Source organism: Ranitomeya variabilis, chromosome 2 (genome assembly GCF_051348905.1).
Source record: "Ranitomeya variabilis isolate aRanVar5 chromosome 2, aRanVar5.hap1, whole genome shotgun sequence".
NCBI classification, from domain to species: Eukaryota; Metazoa; Chordata; class Amphibia; order Anura; family Dendrobatidae; genus Ranitomeya; species Ranitomeya variabilis.
The window spans coordinates 690,061,145-690,079,658 of NC_135233.1; the positions used below are offsets into that span (position 1 = coordinate 690,061,145).

General features: G+C 41.8%; 1 protein-coding gene across 3 annotated transcripts in view; it reads right to left on the reverse strand.

The window, feature by feature from the left end:
* LAMA2 (laminin subunit alpha 2) overlaps positions 1-18,514 on the reverse strand; it is a 1,287,603-nt gene that overhangs the window by 205,523 nt on the left and 1,063,566 nt on the right. For all 3 annotated transcript variants that reach the window (XM_077289387.1, XM_077289386.1, XM_077289385.1), the window contains 2 exons: positions 7,732-7,848; positions 7,085-7,261 (listed from right to left, as the gene is read on the reverse strand). In XM_077289387.1, coding sequence (XP_077145502.1) covers positions 7,085-7,261; positions 7,732-7,848 — 294 coding nt within the window. The remainder of the gene's footprint in view (positions 1-7,084; positions 7,262-7,731; positions 7,849-18,514) is intronic.

Consider the following 18,514-nt stretch of genomic DNA (forward strand, 5'->3'; position numbering starts at 1 on the left):
AGGACTTTTTTTGGGGGGGTTTGTTGAATTTTTGAAAAAAAGAGTTGAACAAGGCTAGCAGACAGAACTATGCAAGTTATGCTTGCAAAGCTACGATTTTTCCACCACATATACACCAGGCTTCAGTGTGACATAACAGACTGCATACATTTTTTTGTTTTTTTTTCTGATTTAAAAAAATAAATAAAAATGAGTTGAACAAGGCTAGCAGACAGAACTGTGCAACTTATGCCTGCGAATGTTAGGGCTGGCGGAACGCACCGAGTAAATATTGAGATAATATAGGTGCGTTTGCAGCCCAGGGTCCACCGTGCTGGAGTGGAACCTGCTGCTAGTAAATGGCGGCACTATATGGCGGTACAATGCCTGGCTAGACACTGGTTCCATCACCCGGTCTGTATAGGAGCGAACTCTGTTGCTTCACAGAGTCGCAGGGATTAGGACAACGCTGTGCCCTGTTAACTTCACAGAGGATAACAGCTCACTAACAGAGCAGGTAGCATACTGTGGTTATACAGTCAGCGTCAGCACACAAAGAACTCCTCTCCGCAGGTGCCGGAATTCTAGTGGCTATACGCCAGCCCTAAATTCACACACACAAACTCCTCTCTGGAGGTGCCGGAATTCTAGTGGCTATACAGCCGACCCTGAGCACATGCAGACACAGACCACAATGTAGCTAAGCTCATAAACATAAGTTGATACTAGCTCATGACCGTGTTGTCATGCAAACCTTTTATAGAGGAAGCTCTCCAGGACTTTCCTAGTGGTCCAATAGGAACTTCTTCAGGACCTGAGTATGTGACCCCCGACCTCCATTGAGAGGTTGTCTTTGGGCATGCCAAGTAGAGGAAAAGCAGGACTTAGTCCCAGGAGCATCTGATCACCGCAGAACAGTGCTAGTTACAATGGTTGAGTCTGGAAGGCCTGTGGTATCTGTGGTGGAAAAATCGTAGCTTCACAGGCATAAGTTGTATAGTTCTGTCTGTTAGCCTTGTTCCACTCATTTTTAACTTTTTGCCAAATTTCACATACAAGAGAAAAAAAATGATAGTCTTTTATCTGTGGCTGTGGCCTGGTGTATCTTTTTTTTTCTCTTGTATGTGAAATTTGGCAAAAAGTTAAAAATGAGTGGGACAAGGCCAACAGACAGAACTATGCAACTTATGCCGTTGACGCTACGATTTTTCCACCACAGATACAACAGGCCTCAGCCTGACATAACAGGCTGTATACATTTTTTTTTGTTGGAGAAGTTTAAAAAAAAAATGAGTGGAACAAGGCTAGCAGACAGAACTAGGCAACTTATGCCTGCAAAGCTACACTTTTTCCACGACAGATACATCAGGCCTCAGCCTGACATAACAAACTGTATAAACTTTTTGTTTTTTTTTGGAGAATTAAAAAAAAAAAGAGTGGAACAAGGCTAGCAGACATAACTATGCAACTTATGCCACCTGCGAAGCTACGATTTTCCCACCACAGATACACCAACCGTCAGCCTCAGATAACAGACTGATCTAAATGTGACCTTGATTTTTTTTGGGCACAACTAAATTGTGTCAACAAGTTGGCTATGACACAAAAAAAAAAAGATTTTTTGGCGCACTCACATCTGCTGTCAGGGACAAAAGTGACCAAGCATTTAAATGTTGAAATAAGGGGGCTATGGATTGCTTTAGAATAAAAGGAGCAGGTATCAGGTGAAGGAAAAAAAAGCCACAGAAAACTGCAGTTAGGTATACAGTATATTACATAAGCAGCAGCAGACAGTAATGGAGCCTTTATATGTATGCAGTGAGATCTATGTACTCACATACAGTGCCTGCAGACCTTGCACTGATGTGGATATGTGCACATAGACTCCCCTGCCTACCTAGCATTGCAATCTCTGGACCCCCGAATTAGCTCTAAAAAGACTGTTGGTTTCTCAGGAGAAGTGTACTGAACAGTTGAAGACCTACATTAATTATTAAAAGGATGATTCTGACCATATCTCGGCAGCAGCTCTCCCTACAGTCGCTAAGTCCAGAGCAGAATGCGGCAAGCAGGGCGGTGACAGGTCTCTTATAGACCTGATGATGCTGTGCGGCCAGCCAATCACTGTAATACCACAGCAAAGATGGCTGCGGCATTGCAATGCATGGCTGACAATCCCTGCACTGTCATTGGTGCTCTAAAGAGCACCAGAATTGCAGGGCAGAGACCCAAGCTACAACCGAATAATCCCAGAAATACTCGGTGCTAGCCGAGTACACCGAGCATAGTGATACTCCGGCGAGTACCGAGTAGTGGCGAGCACGTTCGCTCATCACTAATATAAAGCAAATATAGAATTCATAAAAATGTCCAGAATGTTCAAATTTGATGCTTGAAATATGATAATGTTGGGATATCTTGCTAACTGGGAGCCTAGGCAGTTTTCTATAATTGAAGACACAAGTCTAAATTGTCATGAAGTTAAAGGGAACTTGTCACGTGAACAAACACTATTAAACTGCAGACATGGGGGATAGTCTGCAGGTTAATAGCATTCTGAAAAAGCCCAGCCCCGGCCCTTAGAAGTAATTAACTTTATGTCTCCTAGTAGCATTTGGGTTTCAGTCATGTGGGTAACGCTGGCCCCCCGCACTGACTGACAACAGGTTCAGCATTACAGCCAGCTGTCAGTCAATGTCAGGGGAGCGGTTACAACCACCACTCTCTATACACAGAGCAGTTACTGAATCGGCACCACGCCAATGACTGAAGCCCAAACGCTGCCAGGAGGAATAAATATAAATTATATAAGTGCTGGCACTGGGCAGGTTCAGAACACAATTAACCTACAGATTAACCCTATTATAGCTCTGAAACACTTCAATGGATCCCAGTGACTCTGAGGTTGTTTTCTTGCGACATATTGTATTTTATATTTATTTTTTTTAGGGACCACATCACAGTTGAAGTGACTTTGAGGGGCCTATATGACAGAAAATGCCCAAAAGTGACACCATTCTAAAAATTGAACCCCTCAAGGTACTCAAAAACACATTCAAGAAGTTTATTAACCCTTCAGGAATTTTGGAAATGATTAAAAAAAATGAACATTTAACTTTTTTTCACAAAAAAATTATTTCAGATCCAATTTGTTTTATTTTTCAAAGGGTAAGAGGAGAAATTGGACCTCAAAAATTGTTGTACAATTTGTCCTGAGTATGCTGATACCCCATATATGCAGGTAAACTACTGTTTGGGCACATGGCAGAGCTCGGAAGGGAAGGCGCGCCGTTTGACTTTTTTATGCAAAATTGGCTGGAATTGAGATCGGATGCCATGTTGCGTTTGGAGAGCCCCTGATGTGCCTGAACAGTCAAACTCCCACACAAGTGACAACATTTTGGAAAGTAGACCCTCTAAGGAGCTACAAGTGCTTCACAGAAGCTTTATAATATAGAGCCGTAAAAATAAAAAATCATATTTGTTTTCACAAAAATGATCTTTTTGCCCCAAATTTTTTATTTTCCCAAGGGTAACAGGAGAAATTGGACCCCAAAAGTTGTTGTGCAATTTGTCCTGAGTATGCTGATACCACATATGTGGGGGTCAACCACTGTTTGGGCACATGGCAGAGCTCAGAAGGAAAGGAGGGACGTTTGACTTTTTAATGCAAAATTGGCTGGAATTGAAATCAGACGCCATGTTAGTTTGGAGAGCCCCTGATGTGCCTAAACAGTGGAAACCCCCAACTCTAACTCCAACCCTAACCCCAACACACCCCTAACCCTAATCCCAACCCTAACCATAGCCCCACCCCTAACTTCAAAACACCCCTAACCATAACCCTATCCACAAACCTAACCCCCACACATCCCTAACCCTAATCCCAACCCTAACCAAAACCCTAACCACAAGCCTAACCCTAGCACACCCCTAACCCTAATCCCAACCCTAGCCCTAATTCCAACCCTAACCCTAATTCTAGCCCTAACCCTAATCCCAACCCTAACCCTAATCACAACCCTAACCCAAACTTTAGCCCCAACCCTAACCCTAACCCCAGCCCAAACCCTAACCCAACACTAACCCTAACCCTAGTGGGAAAATGGAAATAAATACTTTTTTAATTTTTTATTTATCCCTAACAAAGGAGGCGATAAAGGGGGGTTTGATGTACTATTTATAGCAAGTTTTTAAGTTTGACAGCTGTCACACACGAAAAGACGTTTTTTATTGCACAAAATAGTTTTTGCATCACCACATTTTGAGAGGTATAATTTATCCATATTTTCGCCCACAGAGTCATGTGAGGTCTTGTTTTTTGAGGACGAGTTGACATTTTTATTGGTACCATTTTCGGGCACATGATTTTTTTTCGATTTTTTAAAGATTTTTGGGAGGCAGAATGAACAAAAACCAGCAGTTCAGGAATTTCTTTTTTGAGGGGGAGGGGCGTTTATGCAATTCCGTGTTTGATGAAATTGATAAAGCAGTTTTATTTTTCGGGTTAGTACGATGACAGTGATACCTCATTTATTTATTTTTTTTACAGTTTGGCGCTTTTACACAATAAAAACTTATCTATAGAAAAAAAAAATTATTTTTGCATCGCTTTATTCTGAGAGCTATAACTTTTTTATTTTTCTGCTGATGGAGCTGTATGGTGGTTTGTTTTTGTGGTACAATTTTTATTTACATCTGTCTTTTTGATCGGGTTTTATTGCACTTATTGTATGGCGGTATGATGATAAAGCATTGTCTTTTGCCTCGATTTTGTTTTTTACGGTGTACACTGAAGGGTTAACTAGTGGAAAAGTTTTATAGAGCTGGTCGTTACGGACACGACGATACCAAATATTTGCACTTTTATTGTTTTTTTTATTTACATAAATAAATGGATTTAGCTTGCCTGCATCGGCTCACAGCAGGCGCTGACAAGCCACATCACTGAAGGACCCGGAAGGACCCGTAGCCATTTTGGAGCCGGGGGTCTCCAAGGAGACCATAGGAACAACCCGATTGCATTGCATTGTTCCATTGGGAGCGTGCAGGGAGTGCGATTGTTCACTACTGACAGCAGCATCAGAGGTTTTAAATGCCCAGGATTGGCGCTGGCACTGATCATGGGCATTGCTGCGGGGTGTCTGCTGTCACATACAGATGACACCCACACGTGATCACCGCGGCGCTCACCACATGACCGCAGTGATCGTGCCGCCGTATTAGTATGCTCTGGGCAGAAATGCAGTTCCCGCAGCGCAGTACTAGTATGGCGCATGTCAGGAAGGGGTTAAGTTTGTCCTCCTTTCCTGGCATAGCATTTATGTAGATCAATTTACTTGGCTGTTTAATGAGGTAGTCTCATGAACACTTTCTGTTAAAGTTTTCAACTGGTGTATTAAAAAGTACTGCATAAACCAGTCCAAACTAAGGTAAACAAATGCAGACCTTCTGGCATAAAGAAAAAACAAAACAGCATATAGTAAAGTCTCTTATGATGCGGTTATTCGCCCATTCAAGGGAACAAAATCAAGGTTCAGCTCTCTTTAACATGAGCACAGCTCTGAAGATCTCATCTCCAGACACACCAAACACTGACAGAGTCTAAAGGCTCCACATTTACCTTCTGGATCATACCCTGGAGTGGAGATATGGTGAAAAGCCTTCCACACACTCTTCACTATCCACAAAAACCCAAACCTTAACATGGCGGATTAACCCCACTAAGCAAACAGTGTGCTGGAGCATTTTTCCAGGCTCATATCACAGAGGCTAACATCCTCAATGACACATATCTGCCCTCCAGTATTTCACCAGTGGCCTTCTCACACAGTGTATAGTATATGTAGAGCTAAATACATTAAATAATGAAATAATCAAGATAGTAGTATGACCAAATAATAAATTGAAATAGTGGCACCTTTCTAATTATCAGAATCCCAAGTTAAGATGACTAAAGATCTTAAAGAACCAGGCTTGACATGATTTTAAACAGCTTTATGAGTTTGCAGTTAAAGCCTTAAAGCATCATAACCTCCAAAAAGCACACGCAGACTGGTAATGCACATCATTTGTGTGACCTTGAAATGTGTTATTTCATTGTGTTCTCTTTGTATAGTATCTCAAGGATCCAGTATCAATTTTTTGCAAGTATAAAGAAAGAATGCAACAAGAATGAAACAAGAACTGTACCTGACCTTGAACCAGAACCTGGACTCCATTGAAAATAATGGAAATCTGAACTTTTGAGTTTGATAAAAAATCTGTCTCTGCAAAAGACTTCCTCCAGAACGCTGAACATTTCAACAGACGTCAGGGAGAAGTCCATGTTTGGAGTTTGGCACCAGACAATAACTGTCAAGTACGAACCCCGAACATTTAAGTTTGTGTTAGCTCATCTCTACTCATTAGTATTACAGAGATTGTTGGAAATGAGAAAAAATACAGCTACTTTTCTCCAGAAACTGTGTCTTACCTATTGACTGTGTCTGATATCGCAGCTCAGTTGCTTTTTATTGAATGGGAAAAAGCTGCCATACCAGACAAGGGCCATGTGCAAGGGTTGTGCTGTCTCTGGAGAGAAGCAACCATATTTTATAAATCTTATACAGCTACTTCAAAGGCAGAATTCGTGATTTCCAAATGTTTTCCTTTTAGATTTAGAGTTTTTGAGTAAAAGAGTCTGATCTTTATAGAATTGTCAAATTTTAGCTCCAGCCTCATCACAATTGTCTGGGCATTAGGGTGCACTGGGTTAATGAAAAAAAATCAAGTCTCTCATTGTTTTCTATAGACTGATTACTTGGCTACTTTCTAAATCTATAGCAAGTCTGATCCTGCTGAAAACCACATCTTCCATATCAATAAATGCTCTGCTCCGATCATTTTACCTCACATTCACATATTTGTTGTATATAGTGTTGTATAATTCATTTTCAAAACATATTGCCTAGGGAATACGTTTACGTCTGTTATTTGTATCCACATGAATCACAATATTAGAATCCTTTTGTCTTGTGTTTTCTCGCATTCAATAAAAATATATCTTAAAAAAAAAACTTTAGAGCATGAACATGAACAAAGAATTGACATATCCTTGACTTACCATTTTCGACTTTTACTACAGCATTGGTTTTAGCTACGTGTTCTTTCAATGCACTGTAGTTCTGTTTCAACCCCAGGAGATTCAGATTAAGATCTTTGATGCGTGCAAGAACATCGTTGGCAGTATCATTTGCTTGCTTGGCTTTGTCTTTTGCGCTCTGAATCTTCACTATTGTATCTATTACAGACAAATGTGTGTCAGGCAACGACTGGAAAATGGATACAAAAGAATGTCTGGCCAATTGAATGTTAAGAGTATCCCCACTTGAATTGAATTTTTTTTATTTCATTATACATTTCACTGACGTTTTCCACTGACATTAATATTCTGAATTTGATCCTTAGGATATTTTTTTGATCTGGCACAACTTTCATTTCAATGTTCAGATTTCCATATATATTTTTTTCTTAAGGAGGTATTGGTATAGATGCTTATGGGATTTAGATACATGTGCCTTGGAGATTCTCACAAGACTTAAGGACCAGTGCAGTTTCCTTCAGCATCACCATACCTACAACATATTATCTCCAGCTGTTAGACATAACAATACTTAACAATTTTTTACTACCAATGTGCTCCTAATGGACTAAGAATTACATTTTCTTTTATTAATCTAAGCAGAATTGTAGTTGTTCTCATTTTCATACCACTGGGTATTGCAGCTAGCTTTCCGAGTGTGTCATTAAGGGCTCTGACCAAATTCTGATTTTTCTCATCCGCATTTTGCAGCTTATCCTTCATTGCAGCAAGTTCATTCTCTTTTTCTGTGAAGAAGTATAAGACCGACAATAATACACAATTATTTGTTTTGTTTTGTACATATACAGTCATTTATAGATGAATACAATTATGATAAGTAAATTGTAAAATAGTATGATTATAAAAGCTCCTTCAAATTCCAGATACACCTACAAAAAAATCCTGTGTTCTTTTGCTTGTTGTCGCTGTAAGAATAATATCTATTACCATTATTAACATTTTATTGGAGACAATGAATATAAACCAATGTACTACAGGATAAACAATTACACACCAGGACAAAAATATATATTTTTTTTTCTTTTTTTTTTTTCTTTTTTTCTCTTTGTCTATATTTCAAAAAATAAATTATTATAAAACTACATGAAAAAAATCAGTTGTCTATTTACAGGGAGAACAACAGCTGTAGAATCACCCAAGCCCTGGTACCAAAATGGATTCACTGTCCTCTCTGCCACATAAAAGGACACACACAATAATATACACTGTGCTCGATAGCTGGATGGCTCTGCTACCTATATACACATAAATAGTTGACCACAATAGGAGTATTATGATTTTTATTTTTGCTTCTGTCAATGCATTAGGAACCAATCATTTTTTAGTGTTTAATAGCTCATTAAAGTATAATCATTAAATCAGCTACCAGATAAAGTAAAAATGAGATTATATTCCCAGTAAGAGGTGATTAATAATGGTTCCAAATTAATAAACAAATTGTTATTTTGGCATTTGCCAGGATCTTTCCCATGGCTTAGACCCAAATGTTGCTAAGTTTACTCTCCCAAATCACCATTATTTATTATTTATTTTTACTCTTTTATATAGCGCAATTAATTCCACAACGCCTTACAGGCATCATCATCACTGTCTCAATTATGGCTCACAATCAAAATTCCCCATTATTTTGGGTATGGGAAGAAACTGGAGTACCTGGGGAAACCCACACCAACTTGGGGAGACCATACAAACTCCTTCCAGAGGTTAAACCAAAAAAAATGGCCTAGATAAATGGCACTTCCACAATTAAATATAACCTATCAAAAAACAGGAAGCATATACCATAAAATAAATATGTCTTTATTTTATTTTATTTTATGGTATGTGCTTCCTGTTTTTCCTTTCAGAGGTTGTCGTTGGTGGGATTTGAACCCAGGACCCCAGCTCTGCAAAGCAACAATGGCAATGTGGTCTATTAAGCGTTACAGTGTTGGACTCCATAAAATGTATTCTTAAGCTTACATTTTGTTTTGTAGAATATGGTCATCGGGCTATAGATAAGACAACTAATTGAAAGAAATGCAATGGTCATCTAAGTTGATTTAGGACAAAACATCAGGCCATATGTATACAACAATGCTACTGACAGAAGTATGCTTTTCAGGAGAAGCATGTACTCAGTGTACCTACCCTGTTTTTCTTTAGAAATCAATCATGTAGGTGTGAAATCTAGCTTCACTAAGATGGGATGACATTTACATATAAATTAAAAAGAAGAAAAAGCCTTACAGACTACATCAACTCTATCCATCTTTTGCAAGATTAGTTTTCTATGAGATGCATGTTTTCTATTAACGTGATTTTAGATAGCAAATTATGATTCGGTTTAACCTTGTCAAAGCTGAACGCAAATTCTACATTCCCAGTCAAATATTTCTTTGAAAAGTGTACAGCATTTTTCTTTTTCTTCTGTAAAAAGATTTCAATGAGGGCTCAGGTCTAGTTCATTCTGCCCTCTAGATGTAGGGATTCTACTGATAAAGCTTAGTTCTCACTCAGCAGTCTTCAGTATATTGTATCCTGCAGAAAAAGTTACAAATCATATATTGACGTGTAGATCGTTGTTTACGCAAGCAGCGAAGGTTTTACCTTGAAGTGAATGTTTATGCCTTTATTATTTTGTCAGAATGGATATATCCACTTTGATGGAATATTGAGAAGCTTCACCCAATCAGAAGCCTCTAAATTGCAGCATCGATCATGTGACACAGCAACATCACATAACTTGAAATCATGCCAAAATTTCTGAAATGGCGCTATTGCAGGAGGTGCGCATACAGTGTTTATTTTTTGTAGTACCTTGAATGATTACTCAGGAACATTGAAAATGCATTATTGCCATAGAAAATAGTAAAAAAGCGATATATAATGTACACATGAAATATTTATCTGCAAAAATTGCTATGAAAAAAGGAAGGTAAATTGACCAATGTATGTGAGCCCAATTGCCACATCAAGACATCCTTTGCAATTGGGTCACTGTCCTGTTTTGTTATTTACATTCTAAAATAATCATTCTTGGTAAATAATGGTGCAACTTATATGTTTTTTTGGTTGGCGCCTGTTCACACTAGCTTGGATGTGCTGGTCTTGTTCTCTATTTGTAATAAGCCTTTTTGGACATGTGCACTCCCACTCCCAATAGCCACAGGTGATTTTAAGTAGTTAGCTGGTCCACTCCTGACCCATAAATTGTAGGCTTTTTTACCCAGGAGAGGTGACAAAACAGAACAGGGACCCAATTACGAAGGATGCCTTGATGTGGTAATTGGGCTCACATACATTGGCCAATTTATGCGTGAAGTACCTCTCTTTTTCATAGCAATTTTTGCAGATAAATATTTCATGTATACATTATATAGCGCTTTTTTCCTATTTTCTATGGCAGCAATGCATTTTCAATGTTCTAGAATAATCACGCTTTGTAAATAATGGGTCTGTAAAAAGACATCTTTTCACCCTCTGTGGTAGGTCAGCTCACTTGGCTTCTTAAGGCGATAGATACAGGAAGTTATTTATTTAAAGTCAGCCTGGTATATTGCAATCCTGAAAAATCACGTCATCAGAAAACATAAATACAGACTTTGTCTGGCAGAAGGTAAAGCATGAAGTAACAAGTCCATACAATAGTACTGATTAGGTCACCTGGCTTAGATTCCAGCTTCCATGTCCTTTAGCAAAGGACATTCAATCCCGGAGACCTGCAATCTCCAAACATCCAGCTTTCCTAAGCAAAAAAGCACATCTCAAGACCCAGCCACACTAAAAATCCTCTAGAAAGCTGGGCATTTATCCTCTAGACTTTTCCCTCCTACTCTACAGCTGTTCAATCATCCAAGCACTAAAGATGGCTGATTAACCCCTCTTATCACTTAGTGTGCTGGATTATTTTTTCCTAAGTTTATTTTACTGTAGATAACAACCTCAGTACTACATATCTTCCCTCTAGTACTTTGCCAGTACTCTGCTCAAAGCCAGGGGTTTGGTCATCTTCCGTCACCAAACAGGGAAGTCTAGACAGGGCATCTGCGTTGTTGTGCATCTTCCCAGGCCTGTGTTCCACATGAAAGTTGAAGTCTTGTGGCCCTGAGTTTCAACTCTTGGAACACCATCTCTGCTTCTAGAGACCATTTGTCCATTGACTACTTCATGCCCTTAAGAAGGTCGGTCAGGGGTGTATCTGTAATGGCGAAAATCAGGATACCCTGCTGATAGTATTATATCATTCCTAGAAATTCCCGAACCTGTTTCTTGGAAACCGGTTTTGGCTAATTTTGGATTGCCTCCACCTTATTCACTTGCGTATTTACTTTGTCTCTTCTGATGATATAGCCCAAGTATTTTCCCTTTTTGTTCCTAATAGCACACTAATAGCACCCACTTCCTCAGCACATCCAGCACAACCTGGAACTTCTGTAGAGGACTTCTCCAATCCCGGCTGAATATCACAATCTCATTGAGATAAGCTGCAACATATTTTTTGTGAGGGGCTAAGGGATCTGATCCATGGCATTCCAGGAGGCAGCAGAGGCTCCTTGTAGCCTAAATGGAATTCTGGTATACTGGAAACAATCATCAGGTGTAGTGAAGTCCGTCTTCTCCTTTGCACTCTCAGAGAAAAGGATTTGCCAGTAAATTTTCGTTAGGTCCAGTGTGGTGTTGTATCCAGCTGACCTTAGCTTCCCTATGAGATCATTGACATGGGGGATCAGATATGCATCATATTTTGACACCACATTTAGCTTCCTGTGGTTGATGCAGAAATGCAACTTTCCGCACAAGGACGGTGGGGCTGGTTCCGCCACTTTTTGACTCATCAGTGACGTCCAGGTTCAGCTGTTTCCTCACTTCCTTCAAAATCACCTTTTGGCGAGATTCAGGGATTTTATATGGCTGTTGATTCACCTGCACATGTGATTCCATCAGCATTTTATGTTCCACCACCTGCGTACGTCCTGGCAAGTCTGAAAACAGGTCCTTGTTCCGCAGAAGCAGTTCTCAGCACTGTTGTCTCTGGGCCAATGATGATGTCTCTGCCACAATGACATCCTCAGTGACCCTTTCTGCTTGTCCAGCCCACCTGGAGTTTTAATGCATTCCCTCTGTTGCCCTGACTTGATGGGTATTGACAAGAGAAGATTTTGGAAGTGAGAGGTGGTAGCAGTTAACTGATAGTTAGGACAGGATTTGCAATACCTTAGCATTCCCCAGTGACATCTGGGCCAATAGAACCTCCGACTGTGTTCTTGAGTTTTGTCCACCTCGAGATGGCCACCTAAGGCATGTGAATTGGTCATGTCCAACACTCTTTGTCTATAGGGTCCTAGTACCAATAATTGCTCCACTTTCCCCTCCCTCACCTTAGTAACCCGGTACAATAAGTTCCCACTCACCATGAAATAGGGAAACCTGGTGTCAGCCCCTGACATCTCTGCTATGCTGTTTATAATGGATACCTTATTGAATGCTTCTTTTAGAGATAGATCACTATATTGTGAATCTCAAAATTTCTCTGGTCACCCCTATCTCAAGAATGTCTGCCTCAGGGGATACTACTTTCTCTTCTTTTCCCATAACACAAAAGGGTAACCCATCAGATTGTGGGGTTGGTAAAACTTATTTAGGGTAAACCAGTGCCTTACCCGAACAATTGAGGTCTCTTCCTCTTCCACGCAAGTCCCAAAACAACACAAAGTCTCGGCCTATGATAATTGTTGTGGATTCTGTTTGTGGGCTCCCTCTGGTGGTTACTGCTGGTACTGGGTGACTTTGGTGGGTTGCGGCCTTTGGTTTCCACCTGTCCATCAGTGGCTGGGTGTTTCCTATTTTACCTGGCCTTTCTGTCATTTCCCTTGCCGGCTATCAATGTATTCAGATGTGCTCTGTTTGGTTCCTGCCTACCTGCTCCCAGATCTTTCAGGATAAGCTAAGTGCTGATTTTCAGTTGTTTGTTTTTTTTTTGTCCAGCTTGCTTATTATGTCTCTATGCTAGCTGGTAGCTCTAGTGGACTGAGGTTCTCCCCATGTGCCATGAGTTGGCACATGGGTTCTTGTAATCTCAGGATGGTTTTTTTGATTAGGGTTTTTTGCTGACCGCTCAGTCCCCTTTTGTATCGTTCTGCTTTCTAGTTTACAGCGGGCCTCAATTTGCTAAAACTATATATATCATCTCTATGTGTGTGCCTTCCTCTCATTTCACCGTCAATACATGTGGGGGGCAACTATATCTTTTGGGGTTCATTCCGCTGGAGGCAAGTGAGGTCTTTATTTTCTCTGCAGTGCTAGTTAGCTCTTAGGCTGGTGCGTGGCGTCTAGAACCAACGTAGGCACGCTCCCTGGCTATCTCTAGTTGCGTTTGTCAGGCGTAGGGCAGCGGTCAGCCCAGGTTCCATCACCCTAGAGCTCGTCCGTAATATATTTGTACTTTGCTTGTCCTGTGCTATCCCTAGCCATTGGGATTCATGACAGTATAGCCGGCCCACAAAGTGTTAATTGTTTGGGCTGAAGCAGGAGAAAGAGAAGTGTTTAAGGGAAATTTTTTTTTTTTTTTTCCCTTCAGAGTTTTGCTGCCTAGCCCTTAATTGCTGTCTAGCTGCTTCTTACCTCCTCTTAACCCTTGAATGGCTCTGATCTTAGCTGTTTAACATGGATGTCCAGAGTTTGGCTTCCAGCCTGAGTAATCTCGCGGCAAAAGTTCAAAACATACAGGATTTTGTTGTTCACACTCCCATGTCTGAACCTAGAATTCCTATTCCAGAGTTCTTTTCTGGAGATAGATCTACCTTCCTGAATTTCAGGAACAATTGTAAATTATTTCTTTCTTTAAAATCTCGCTCCTCTGGAGACCCTGCTCAACAGGTCAAGATTGTAATATCTTTCCTGCGGGGCGACCCTCAGGATTGGGCATTTGCATTGGCACCAGGGGATCCTGCATTGCTCAGTGTGGATGCGTTTTTTCTGGCATTGGGATTGCTCTATGAGGAACCTAACCTGGAGATTCAGGCTGAAAAGGCTTTATTAGCCCTCTCTCAGGGGCATGATGAAGCGGAGATATATTGTCAGAAGTTTCGGAAATGGTCGGTGCTTACTCAGTGGAATGAGTGCGCCCTGGCTGCAAACTTCAGAAATGGTCTTTCTGAGGCCATTAAGGATATTATGGTGGGGTTCCCTACGCCTACAGGTCTGAATGAGTCTATGGCTATGGCCATTCAGATTGATCGGCGTTTACGGGAGCGCAAACCCGTGCACCAGTTGGCGGTGTCTTCTGAACAGGCACCTGAGACTATGCAATGTGATAGAATTCAGTCCAGAAGTGAACGGCAAAATTATAGGCGGAAAAATGCATTGTGTTTCTATTGTGGTGATTCAGCTCATGTTATATCAGCATGCTCTAAACGCACAAAAAGGGTTGATAAATCTTTTGCCATTGGTACTCTGCAGCCTAAGTTCATTTTGTCTGTGACTCTGATTTTTTCACTGTCTTCCATTTCCGTCGATGCCTATGTGGATTCGGGCGCTGCCCTGAGTCTTATGGATTGGTCATTTGCTAAACGCTGTGGTTTTAGTCTAGAACCTCTGGAAGTTCCTATTCCTCTGAAGGGAATTGACTCTACACCATTGGCTATGAATAAACCGCAGTATTGGACACAAGTGACCATGCGCATGACTCCCGTTCATCAGGAGGTGATTCGCTTCCTTGTACTTTATAATTTACATGATGTACTAGTGCTTGGTCTGCCATGGTTACAAACTCATAATCCTGTCCTGGACTGGAAAACAATGTCTGTGTTAAGCTGGGGATGTCAGGGGGTTCATGATGATGCACCTCCGATTTCAATCGCTTCATCTACTCCTTCTGAGATCCCTGCATTTTTGTCTGACTATAGGGATGTTTTTGAGGAGCCTAAGCTCAATTCGCTCCCTCCGCATAGAGATTGTGACTGTGCTATAGAATTGATTCCTGGCAGTAAGTTCCCTAAGGGTCGTTTATTTAATCTGTCACTGCCAGAGCATACTGCTATGCGGAATTATATTAAGGAGTCCTTGGAAAAGGGACATATTCATCCATCTTCGTCCCCTCTGGGAGCAGGTTTTTTTTTTGTGGCAAAAAAAGATGGTTCCCTGAGGCCTTGTATAGATTATCGCCTTCTGAATAAGATTACAGTCAAGTATCAGTATCCATTGCCATTATTGACTGATTTGTTTGCTCGCATTAAGGGGGCTAGGTGGTTCACTAAGATAGATCTTCGCGGTGCGTATAATCTGGTGCGGATAAAACAGGGTGATGAGTGGAAAACCGCATTTAATACGCCTGAGGGCCATTTTGAGTATTTGGTAATGCCTTTTGGACTCTCCAATGCTCCGTCAGTCTTTCAGTCCTTTATGCACAATATTTTCCGTGAATATCTGGATAAGTTTATGATTGTGTATTTGGATGATATTTTGGTGTTTTCTGATGACTGGGAGTCTCATGTTCTACAGGTCAGGAAGGTGTTTCAGGTTCTACGGGCCAATTCTCTGTTTGTGAAGGGCTCAAAGTGTCTCTTCGGAGTCCAGAAGATTTCTTTTTTGGGGTACATTTTTTCTCCTTCTACTATTGAGATGGATCCCGTCAAGGTTCAGGCGATTTGTGACTGGACACAACCTACATCTGTTAAGAGCCTTCAGAAGTTCTTGGGGTTTGCTAATTTTTATCGTCGGTTCATTGCTAATTTTTCCAGTATTGCTAAACCTTTGACTGATTTGACTAAAAAGGGTGCTGATGTTGCTGATTGGTCTCCTGCGGCCGTGGAGGCCTTTCAGGAACTTAAGCGCCGGTTTTCTTCTGCTCCTGTGTTGTGTCAACCAGATGTTTCACTTCCTTTTCAGGTTGAGGTTGATGCTTCCGAGATTGGAGCGGGGGCGGTTTTGTCACAGAGAAGTTCTAATGGCTCGGTGATGAAGCCATGTGCATTCTTCTCTAGAAAATTCTCGCCCGCCGAGCGCAATTATGATGTGGGTAATCGGGAGCTTTTGGCCATGAAGTGGGCATTTGAGGAGTGGCGTCATTGGCTTGAGGGTGCTAAACATCGTGTGGTGGTCTTGACTGATCACAAGAATCTCATTTACCTTGAGTCTGCCAGGCGTTTGAATCCTAGACAGGCTCGTTGGTCGTTGTTTTTTTCTCGTTTCAATTTCGTGGTTTCATACCTGCCAGGTTCAAAGAATGTGAAGGCAGATGCTCTTTCCAGGAGTTTTGTGCCTGACTCTCCTGGAGACTCTGGGCCTACTGGTATCCTTAGGGATGGGGTAATATTGTCCGCCGTATCCCCAGACTTGCGACGTGCATTGCAGGAGTTTCAGGTGGATAAACCGGATCGTTGTCCACTAGAAAGACTGTTTGTTCCGGATGATTGGACCAGTAGAGTCATCTCCGAGGTCCATTCTTCTGTGTTGGCTGGTCATCCTGGAATATTTGGTACTAGAGACTTGGTGGCCAGGTCTTTTTGGTGGCCTTCCTTGTCTAGGGATGTGCGTACCTTTGTGCAGTCTTGTGAAGTGTGTGCTCGAGCTAAGCCTTGCTGTTCTCGGGCCAGTGGGTTGTTGTTATCCTTGCCCATCCCGAAGAGGCCTTGGACGCACATTTCCATGGATTTTATTTCTTATCTCCCGGTTTCACAGAAAATGTCCGTTATCTGGGTTGTGTGTGACCGCTTTTCTAAGATGGTTCATTTGGTGCCCTTGCCTAAGTTGCCTTCCTCCTCTGAGTTGGTCCCTTTATTTTTTCAGAACGTGGTTCGTTTGCATGGGATTCCAGAGAATATCGTTTCTGACAGGGGATCCCAGTTTGTGTCTAGATTTTGGCGGACGTTTTGTGCCAAGATGGGCATTGATTTGTCTTTCTCGTCTGCATTCCATCCTCAGACGAATGGCCAGACGGAGCGAACTAATCAGACCTTGGAAACTTATTTGAGGTGTTTTGTTTCTGCTGACCAAGATGACTGGGTTGCTTTTTTGCCACTGGCCGAATTTGCTCTTAATAATCGGGCTAGTTCTGCCACGTTGGTCTCTCCTTTTTTTTGTAATTCGGGGTTTCATCCTCGTTTTTCCTCTGGTCAGGTGGAGTCTTCGGATTGTCCTGGAGTGGACATGGTGGTGGACAGGCTACATCAGATTTGGAATCAGGTGGTGGACAATTTGAAGTTATCTCAGGAGAAGACTCAGCAGTTTGCTAATCGCCGTCGCCGCGTGGGTCCCCGACTTCTTGTTGGGGATTTGGTGTGGTTGTCTTCTCGTTTTGTCCCTATGAAGGTCTCTTCTCCTAAGTTCAAGCCTCGGTTCATCGGTCCTTATAGGATCTCGGAGATTCTTAACCCTGTATCTTTTCGTTTGGATCTCCCAGCATCGTTTGCTATTCATAATGTGTTCCATCGGTCGTTGTTGCGGAGGTATGAGGTGCCCGTTGTTCCTTCGGTTGAGCCTCCTGCTCCGGTGCTGGAGGAGGGAGAATTGGAGTATGTTGTTGAGAAGATCTTGGATTCTCGTGTTTCCAGACGCAAACTCCAGTATTTGGTTAAGTGGAAGGGTTATGGTCAGGAGGATAATTCCTGGGTGGTCGCCTCCGATGTTCATGCGACTGATTTGGTCCGCGCCTTCCATAGAGCTCACCCTGATCGCCCTGGGGGTTCTCGTGAGGGTTCGGTGACCCCTCCTCAAGGGGGGGGTACTGTTGTGGATTCTGTTTGTGGGCTCCCTCTGGTGGTTACTGCTGGTACTGGGTGACTTTGGTGGGTTGCGGCCTTTGGTTTCCACCTGTCCATCAGTGGCTGGGTGTTTCCTATTTTACCTGGCCTTTCTGTCATTTCCCTTGCCGGCTATCAATGTATTCAGATGTGCTCTGTTTGGTTCCTGCCTACCTGCTCCCAGATCTTTCAGGATAAGCTAAGTGCTGATTTTCAGTTGTTTGTTTTTTTTTTGTCCAGCTTGCTTATTATGTCTCTATGCTAGCTGGTAGCTCTAGTGGACTGAGGTTCTCCCCATGTGCCATGAGTTGGCACATGGGTTCTTGTAATCTCAGGATGGTTTTTTTGATTAGGGTTTTTTGCTGACCGCTCAGTCCCCTTTTGTATCGTTCTGCTTTCTAGTTTACAGCGGGCCTCAATTTGCTAAAACTATATATATCATCTCTATGTGTGTGCCTTCCTCTCATTTCACCGTCAATACATGTGGGGGGCAACTATATCTTTTGGGGTTCATTCCGCTGGAGGCAAGTGAGGTCTTTATTTTCTCTGCAGTGCTAGTTAGCTCTTAGGCTGGTGCGTGGCGTCTAGAACCAACGTAGGCACGCTCCCTGGCTATCTCTAGTTGCGTTTGTCAGGCATAGGGCAGCGGTCAGCCCAGGTTCCATCACCC